The following is a 10,077-nucleotide window of genomic DNA, read 5'->3' as shown; positions in this document are numbered from 1 at the left end:
GATGACAAGTGAAATTAATACTAGTCTCGACACAAGTCCTTGTCTAAAGAGCTGTGAGCTGAGAGTGTTCATCTCCACTACAATCCTGTAGCTATTCCTGCTCTTCCAGGCTATTGTCAAGTTTACACTATCATTGTATATCATAAAATTAATCATGTGTTTTTAAAATTAAATAAAACAATAATATGTACAATTAATACCTTCTCTTAGCCGGAAACCTCAACTTAAGTATTGCAGTTGATTCCAAGAATAGCTTGGTTTAAAAATTGCTTGCTTCTTCCAGAGCTGCAGATCTGAGCATGCGCGACCATACCCACATTTTGGAGCACATGCTTCTTTAATTAACAAAAATGGCGGCAGGCAGCTAACTTAAGATGGTAAAATCCAGTAGTCATAGTATCACATTTTTCTTCCTTAAATTCATAATGATCTGATGGAACATGACCTGCACATAGACTGTTGGAGTAGATTGGGACATGAATTATCTTTGTAGCATCAACTGATGCCAAGATACCATATTCTGAGGATATGCAGTGGAGAATGGTTTACCAAAGAAAGTTTTAGGGTCGAACATACCAACAGATAGTGGAATGTATTATGTAGATCCATCTAAAGTATCTACAGTTCTCCAATTATTTAATGCCACTGGGACTATAAGAAATTAGATTATCCAGAAAATTTTGGTACCAAAAAGCTAGGCAATATCGAAAAATAGCTCATTCTTCAACTAGTCATAGAGACACTAGGTATAAACCTGGAGGATATCACTGATAAGCTTAAAATAGAGAACGGTACTGAAGAGAGCAGGGCAACCTTATGTAGATTTCTTCAGAAATCAGGTTTTACTCAGCAAAAGATGGTTATTGAGGTACAACAGAGATGTGAGTTTTTGAGGTCAAAATACCTTATAGAAATGTCTATTCTCTATTTATATTGGTCATCCAGAATTCTTCATTTTGTTGATAACACTGGTGCCGACGGTAGAGACTCCATGAGGAAGCTTGCCTATAGTCTTAAACGAAAGCTTGCTGTAGCAACAAAACTGTTAGTAACAGGCAATTGTGTTTCAGCAAATGTTGGAATGTCTCAAAATGGAATCATAGATTTCTATGCTACAACACCTACAGTAAATAATGATACCTTTCTAAAGTTTGTTCAAGATTGCTTTATTTTCCTACTCAAGCCTTTCAATGGAATTAACAATCACAGCACAGTGGTGCTGGATAATTCGTCTATTTACAATGTTGACAATGTTGTTGATGCCATACAGTCAACTGGAGTTTTAGTGCAGTTCCTTCCTCCATACAGTCCAGATATAAACCAGATTGAAAACGCATTTACATGTATCAAATCTTCACTAAAAATCACAAAGATACTTGGAAAGACCTGGATACTGAAACTCAAGTGACAGCTGCATTGTGCTGCATTTCTAAAAAAGACTGCCAAACATGGATTTCACATTGTGGTTATCATTAGCAAATTATTTTAACTAACAACTTCAACAATGCATAAATGCATAACACTATTAATGTTGAAGAATTTTCAATTTTGACAATAAAGTACAGATTAAACAATGTTATTCATTCCATACTTGAGGAATTGTTCTTGTGTGTTAGATTCTTCAAAGTAGCTAGTATTTGTTGCTTCTCTTCTCAAAATTCTGTATCTGTCAGTACACAATCATCATTTAGATCTCTCAGCTTTTCAAATCTTCTAAGCAGCTTCTCCAAATAGTAGTAGTCTTTAATGGAGATATTGTAGTACATGTACTAGTACTAGAGCGTACAGGTGACTCAGAGTTAGCTGGTTCACCAATAGCGAATCCTTCACTATCTGTTAACTTCTTGTATGGACCTCTACCTAAGAGCTCATTCAGCCTCTTCGCTCCAAATTATTGCTGGTCACCATGCCAGTAATAATGAACCACACCAAAGTCAACAAACACTAACTAGAATGGGTGGAGAGTCCCAAATGCGGCGAGACAGTAGTTCTGCAAAGAACAAGTAAAAGCAGCTCTAAAGAGACCAAGGCTTAGTAACACAAGAACAATAGCTGAAGAACACTGCAGCAAGGTGCTTTTCTTCAATATCGCACAGTTTTCAATTAAAATAACACTTCAGTTTTTTTGGTTTCTAATTGAATTTTTATGACCGCAAATAATTGCAGCCACGAATATATCTCCACCTACAAAATTCGTTGATACATTTATTTCAATATTAAATTTTCTGACACCAATTGTGCAAGGCAATTACATGTACTTATAAGAACATAACATTTTGTCGATTAAATCATTAAAATACTTACCTTTTGAAAGTGTTCATCTCCAAGTTTGACTAAAGGTAAGGAGCTAATGCTTCTTTCAGTGTTTTGTATGAGACAACCATCAACTAATGTGAACAAATTTGACATTACTACAAGTAGATCAGAAGTCTTTTTCACAGGAAGGAATCTGCTACGTGGAACATTGATACCTAAATAGTATACCATAATTAATTTCAAAAGCAATAATAGAGGCCATCATGCTTCAATTTATTAAGGTGCCTAAAATATCTAAAGGTTAGGTCTTTATTTCATAAACTGTAAACAACCGACTACATATTACAGATGCACAGAAATGTGTAACTATGAACTTATTATAATGTGTAATTGTTTATTAAAGTGTGAGTTACTGAATTACTTCATTTGTTTAGATCATTTCTATAACTACAAAACCAAATATTATCATGTCTGAATCAGCAAATTCCACCCAAAATAAAGGATTAACTGATATTCAATACTGGTAAAGCCCTGACACATGACATTATAAAACATGCCTGATATTTAGCGAATAATAAATAAAAATTTTATCATGATTGTATTGTCACTGTACTTCACAGTTACATCATGACTGACTACACAAAAAACATGATTCAGGACCAATATCATTCTGATTCAGACTGATATCAGTCCACATTCAAGGCAGTAACAATTGTTTGTGAATCTCTACCTTTAATTTATGTACCTCAAAAACTTATTAGAATCATCAATGATTTTATACATAAGGAAGTGCATTAATACATAGCAAAAATTTTTATGCTTAATCTGGGAATGTTGCCATAAATAATAAAATCAAGTCTGCAGCCTCATTCTGTTATTTTGGGCTCAGCCCAATTTAGATCAAGCCAATAACATGAAATACCAATTCATTGAGAATGCTTCTATGCCTATACCATCGCCGAGTCCAGAAATTCATGGTTCACATATAATGCCAAGACTGATTGAGACAAAGTCAGTTCTGATGCATATTTATAACTTTTGGCTGTGAACTTATGGGTTGCTGTTCATGTTCTATGGTGTTATGTTCCGTGATCGTTATTACTTGGTATAAAGTTAATCCATAACGTCAAAAAGCAGTCGCTCCTATTTCTCAACTATTATAAACTCTAGCAAATTATTGTTCTGAGTGATGACAGCAGAATCATAAACTGTTAGTGTCTCTCCAATTCTTATGCTGCTCCAAAGCCAAATGGCATTATTAATGAATGTTGGTTTTTGGAGAATAACTAACGAATCTGAAACTCCCACACAAATAATGCAGCTATAACAAGGAATAAACCTAGGTCTGACCAGACGTTGGCCAATCCCTTCTAATTGATAAGTCCAAGGATGCAGTTGCACTAAGGACTGCACCAGAAGAGCATTTCCAAATTGAACCTAATCCAATAAATTGGTGCTACATGTACATTGTAAACTTCATCCCTTGTGTTTAAAGAAAAGAAGTTTTATTTGAGGTACATTCTAAGAAGTATTCAATGAAATTTCAGTTATTAAAACTTACGACGATCGTGTTGTTTAATTGCATTCAACTATTACCTAATTTTCACAAATCATATAGCCCATGTAGAAATTCCAAGGCTGTTACAACCAGGTCACAACCTCGCAAAGCTGTAGCAACCTAGTAACAACCTTGTATAAAAGTGATAAAGTTGTGACTAACATGTAAGAAACATAACAACTTGTGAAAAGGTTGTCCGAAGGTTAACCGGAAACTGAGGTTTCATTAAGTATGCCCCATGATAATATGAAGCTATTGCTACCATACCAGCACTTATAAAAGTCAATACAGATAACATTAATGCACATCCACATCTTTTTACATTAGCTATACTATATCCCAGTTCAGTTTGGGACAGAAGTGGAAGCAGCTGCGTGGAATTTGAAAAATGTAGCTACGTCACAAAAATGACGTATTTTAATGATATTCATAGAAGCATGGCGGCTGCATTGTTTCACTCTTAAAACAGTCTTGCTCTTCCTGATAAGCAGTACAACAGCTACTGGAGTCAACTAGTCTTCATAAAGGCCATCATTATCAGAAGATCTTGCTCTGTTAGCTTTTTAAAACAAGAATTATCAGTTTGTGCTCACGACCACATCATGTCCAGAAATTTCAATGGGACTTCCGGTCGCGTTAATTTAATGATATTCATTGGAATTACCATAGCAACGGCAGTTCAGCAATGGTGGATTGATAAGAAGCTTCACTACAAAGCTTGCTAACGTCTTTCTGGTACATGGATGTGACTTCACTAGATACTTGAGGCTTCTAGAATGCTACTTAATGCAATTGGTTATGGTAGTTTTCTCATATTCTTTTGTTAAAGTGGCAAGCGTGGTGAAAGAACAGGCTCTTCTCAACAAATGGCCGTCTTACTCGAGGTCTTACTTCAAAAAGGTCTAGAGACACTATTTGCTTGTATATATAAGATGTTAAGCACTCTTTCTTTCACTTTATTATTCCTAAGAGAAGAGGAAAGCACTTGTGACTTGTTGACTCTTGCTGCTGCACCGGGCCGTCATCATTGAAATGGCTAAAATTACTTCACCTTCAGGAGACAAATGTTCCAAACAAAGTTTTGAATTTCTTTATCTTTTTTGCATCATTGGGTAGTAAGAATTTTGTACTTTCACAAAATAAGTGAGCAAATTGTCAAAAATTGTTTGAAATTTAGATATAACCATTGAAAAAGTAAAAAAATTATCATACATACATAAAGGAATGACAAGATGGCGGCACTGACTGCCTCATCTTCAATTGGTAAATGTTCCACACAAAGTTACTCCAAATGCTGTAATATTTAGCAGGAACACAGGTAGATGGATGAAGAACAGCTACTGAAGTGCGCAAATTGATGATTCTTATTGTAAAGAAAGATATAGCCTAGTAAATGGAAATGTCCATTCCTGCCCTGTATGAAGTCAATCAGTGGTATACGGAGATAATTGCTCAGTATACTACTCCGTGTCCACTCATTTCTGGACATGTGTTGTTATGTAAACTATGACGTAGATAAATTGTCATAATACGTCATTTTGGTATGCCATTGGGTTTATAGGGAGAACCCGGTTCTCAGGGTTCCCAAGAGCTGAGAGACCCAAGATTTCACAAATTTTGATGGACTTTGGCGATTAAGAACCTGTGAAAGTTTCATTCTTATCCCACATTCCTATAAAAAGTTATTCCAGTTTTTCTTGTCCCAAACTCAACTGGGATATAGTATACATGTATCATAGATACATTAAAAGTATCTAGAAATCATTTAAAACTACATGTACATGAGATTAGGATGTCAACAATAATTGTGTTGATAGTGTTTCAGATTATAGTTATTGTACTAAACTCATTGTACATTGTGACAAGGTTGTCACAAGCCAAGAAACGTGGCAAATCCAAGGTTTTTACAAGGTTGTGACTAGGTAGAGACAACCTAGTGGCAACCAACTTGTTACAAGGTTGCCAAAATCATGTTGCAACCTTGGTTTTTCAATATGAAAACACATTTTTAAAAACTTTCAAACAAGTAAAAGAGTTCCATTTTTAAAAGGCAACTGATCAATTGCTCTATAAGGAAAAAAATCAAAATTTAGTGAAGTAGAATCAGCCTTGGCAAACCGGTGCATGACAAAACAAGGTATACCTTGTCCCAGAGAGGAAAACCTTGCGATCTAAAAATGTATGTAGGACATGGCAACACAGTCAAAGGACATCATCCGTATAGTTTTGATGAGAATAGAAATAATAGAGTCATAATGTTACTTGCCATGAGGAAAATTGCAGATCTGATGAGCAGCAGTCAGAAATTGATACATAATATGCATTAGAGATTGGAATCGGTTATCGGTTGCTGCCAATATTGTAGCTAAAAAGTCTTAATCGGCTAAGGATATTTTTATCATTATTTAGCCAATTTTTAATAAACATTAATAACTACAATAACTTGCATCAATAATTAAAAATCAATCTCATTGAGCATGCGCAGTGGAGTTAGCCTGGTATCAAAATGGCTGATAGAAAGGGATCAGTTGTTTGGAAATATTTCTCCCTTGCTGAAGACAAAGTCTGCGAAGTGCAGTACTTGCAGTGAGTCTATTGATAGACATGGAACTTCAACAAGGCCCACAGTCCTACAAACTTAGTTAATCACCTAAAGAAGAACCACAAAGAAGCATATATGGAGTATCTCACTGAAAAAAAAGCTAAAAAAAAAAGCAAACAATCTGAGAAGATGGAAAGAAAACAACAGATGCTAAAGTAACTTACATTAAAACAGACCAGTGACAGATGGGACATCAATGGCTAGAGCTTAGTTGAATCACTTACGCATCGTGGAAATGATGGCTCTAGATATTCAGCCATTTAGTGTTGTTGAAGACATTGGATTCACTTGTTTAATGAATTCAGATTCACTACACCAACCCAGGACAATGGAAGAGAAATCAAAGCAGCTGGCCAAGATGCAACATAATCCAGTTCACCCAGCAAAGAAGCCCACTAACCAGAGTGATAGCTATCAGAGCCAGGGTCCAGTACCAATAGCAAACAGCAGCATAAGCCCAACCAAGTGTCACAGGTGTGGAAGTACTAGGCATTTCATTATAGATTGTTCCATGACAAAAGTCGACTGCTGAGACACCTGGTAGGAGGGAGTAACACTCTAGCAACACTATTTTAGGCCAGTATCACAATGATGAAGGAGAATGCAAGAAACTTCACCAGCAATGGGTGAAAGCAGAGTTATCAACAATGAAGAAACATTGCAGATGGACACTGTCACTAGACCATTTCGAAATAGGACAACCTGTGGAAGCACTTGTTGATTCAGGATCTTCAGCTATTGTCATGACTTCCAGTCTTTTCTGATGAAAAGCAAAGGTTGCTAATCTGCTAGTGGCTGTCAATAAGAAACCGAATGTAATGCTGAAACCAGAACCCTCTCAGAATAGGAGCAGTTACTAAGTTGGAAGTGAAGTATGAGGAAAGGTGGTGCTTACTGCAGTCTATATTAATACTAGCTCCGAGAACAGAAACATTGAATCATGTATATTTGGTACTCCTTTGTTTTCTCTAGGTATTTTGTCTCTTTCTAAGGAAGTGAAGGCCTGCAGAAAGAAGGCAGGGTTTACAGGAAGTCAAGAGGTAGTGACGGCAGCTGTAAAACTGGTAAAGAATAGAGACAGGAGTGGAGCTATTCTACACCTAACTATGGACTCTGCAAAAGATCCCGAAGGATCGTTCTACTTCCAACCGTGTGAGTAACATCAATCGTTCATGGAGGAGACAATTGTTCATTTCAAACGAGGAGAGCTGAGTAATTAATTTACTAGAAAGAATGTAAAACATTAAGGGGCTCCACCACCACCACCTCCACGCCCCCAAACGCACATATGTGCATAAATGCATACAAACATACAACAAATTTTACCAGAGTGGGCTTCAACCAATCAGATGAAGCTATAGCCTTAGAGGAGTTGGGTCACGCGACAAAAGTGAGGAGCAATGATGAGAATGAAAGCAAAACTGAACACTGGAGAACTTATTACTCCAACAGATAATGAAAGACGTTAGAAGTTGATTACGCTGCTTACTAAAAGGAATGAGTAAGAGTTCCTAAAGAGATCTTGGATTGTGCACTAAAGTATCATGGTAAGGCTTTGCGGTATTAAAAATATAAGTATTAAGGTATTGTTACTTAAAAATACCCTGGTATAACTAAATATAGTGTTTGACCCACAAATTCCTTAAATTTTCATCACAAATATAATTAATAACAAAAGAAGTATTATTTCAAATTTTTCAAAAGAAAAAAAAAACATTTCAACTTTGTCAGGTTTAAGTGAAGACATTGACAGAGTAACAATTCTGCCTGATCTACTAAATAGTCTTTCAGATACTGTACTAGTTGCTGGTACACACAAGTATTTCATAGCAACTGCCACCAACAAAGGATACTGCTCGCTATGTACTCGCCACCATTTCAGCGGATCGTCTTCAACATCTAGTCTAATTTCATCAATATACTTTGAAACTTCAGCTTTTATTTTCTGTTCTGGTGAGATAGTGGGTAGGTCCATTTTATCCTCGTGTACCTTAAATAAACTTCAGAGTGTTCTCTTTCTTTTACCAGGAGAAACAATGTGTGAAGTTGACTGACTACTAGTGGATGCACAGGTAGAGTCATACACTGTGATCCTATCTCTATAAACTGTCTCTTTCACTTTATCTTCATTTTTTATGTACTTTGTCTTGAAATGAGGGTCCAAGAATGAACAAACTTCTAAAAGATCAACTACATTTGGATCAATATTCTGTGTCAGTAGATTCAAATTATGGCTTGACATAGCTCATTTGTGAGAGGTTCTTCCTCTGTATTCTATCCCCAAATCCCTATAACACCTGTTATCTTTAGCTATAGCTTTGGTAATGGCAAGGTGAAGGTTGTGTCCAAAGCAAGACAATTCAGTCTATCCCAAATTCTCTGCAGCAAGTTTAATGTTCGCAGCATTATCAGTGGTAATACAAACTTGTTACGATGATTTCAAGCTCCATTCTTCTAAAGTTGCTTCTAAGATGTCAGAAATGATCTCACCAGTGTGATCTTGGGGAAGGTAGCTAGTACAAAGTGACAGACATTCTAGTTCCAAATTGTCTGTCACACACTGAATGGTATAGCTAATGAATGACTTAAGATTAATGCTTGACCATAAGTCAGTGGTATAGTCGGTTTCAGTTGAGAAGAAACAGGAAAAACACGTGCTTAAACGTCATGCGCTATCAAATTACGCAACATCATTAATTAGGGCATGGCAGTTAACGCCCACCCACGTTTTATGCGCTTATCCACGTGGAAGCTTCTTTAAACTGTTTTCACTTGGGTTCACTTACAAAAACAAACGAATTACTACCTTCTTCAGTGCCCTTGGACTTCTTCATCTACTGAAAACTATTCATTAATCCTTTACTTGACTGCTGCATCTTTTTGTTGGACTTCAGTAACACAAATACCTTTGAAGTTCTTCAGGTAACATTACAATTAAAAAATGCCTTTCATATTTGTTTCTATTGCAATTTCTAGCTGTAGTAGTACTTGTACTGGATTATATATTACAGCTATCATTTTGGAAAAGGATAAGTTGTTTATAATAATTGTTATTGCTAATTAAACTTAAAGCTTGTGCTGTTCTAATTATTTTTGTAGGTTGACTATGCCTCGGAAGGGGAAGAGGATCCAGTCTGGAGAGAAGAGGCTCGTCGTCAGGATCTACAATTACTTTGTTGGAGAGGAAAGTAAAAGCAGGGGGAAAAGAGGTGGACAAATGAAAAGCCCTCTTCAAAAACAATAGATATCACTGGTACAAGAATTATATTATGGCATTGATTTTGCTTTAAATTAAAGGATTTGGTAAATGTACAGTGTGGCGCATACTCAAGCAATATGAGTGCTTGTCCACTGAAGACTTTGAGTCACCTGCAAAGCGATACAGATGTTCTCGTGTGAAGGTAACACTAAAATTTGAAATACAATGCAATGATTTTTTTACAGAGGGTTGTTGATAGTTTCGACCATATTGCAATACGACGGAAGATCTATCAGTTACTTGATATGAAGGTTCAGGTGACAGTGAATAATTTGCTATCTGAACTAAGAAAGGCAGATATTAATGTGGTAAATATTGTGTTCGATTTTCATCTTTGTTAATCTATTCTTTATTGAAGGGACCCAAAACAAACTTATGGAGACTATTGAAGGAGATGGGCTT

The 10,077-nt window shown here is 36.1% G+C and overlaps 2 protein-coding genes across 2 annotated transcripts in view; one reads left to right on the top strand and one right to left on the bottom strand.

Annotated features, from left to right (window-relative positions):
• Positions 1 to 856: 856 nt before the first annotated feature.
• LOC109582648 (uncharacterized) lies at positions 857 to 1,408 on the top strand. Its single transcript, XM_019997489.1, has 2 exons — positions 857 to 894; positions 946 to 1,408. Exons 1-2 carry the CDS (start codon positions 857 to 859, stop codon positions 1,406 to 1,408), a joined length of 501 nt encoding a protein of 166 aa, XP_019853048.1.
• Positions 1,409 to 2,283: 875 nt separating this feature from the next.
• LOC109582647 (UTP--glucose-1-phosphate uridylyltransferase-like) overlaps positions 2,284 to 10,077 on the bottom strand; it is an 11,401-nt gene continuing 3,607 nt past the window's right edge. Inside the window, exon 3 of the mRNA XM_019997488.1 lies at positions 2,284 to 2,471. Within this exon, the coding sequence (XP_019853047.1) occupies positions 2,284 to 2,471 (188 nt within the window). The remainder of the gene's footprint in view (positions 2,472 to 10,077) is intronic.

This window comes from Amphimedon queenslandica, unplaced genomic scaffold, assembly GCF_000090795.2.
Source record: "Amphimedon queenslandica unplaced genomic scaffold, v1.1 AMPQUscaffold_13367, whole genome shotgun sequence".
NCBI lineage: Eukaryota > Metazoa > Porifera > Demospongiae > Haplosclerida > Niphatidae > Amphimedon > Amphimedon queenslandica.
Note: the sequence above shows the minus strand (reverse complement) of the source record. Positions and strands in the feature narration are given on the sequence as shown.

What these genes read in the sequence shown, in the direction of transcription:
- LOC109582648 (XM_019997489.1), top strand. Translation starts at nt 857, where the DNA reads ATGGTTATTGAGGTACAACAGAGATGTGAGTTTTTGAG. An exon ending in CAGAGATGTGAGTTTTTGAG is followed by an intron (nt 895 to 945) that starts GTCAAAATACCT and finishes TTGGTCATCCAG; the next exon opens with AATTCTTCATTTTGTTGATA.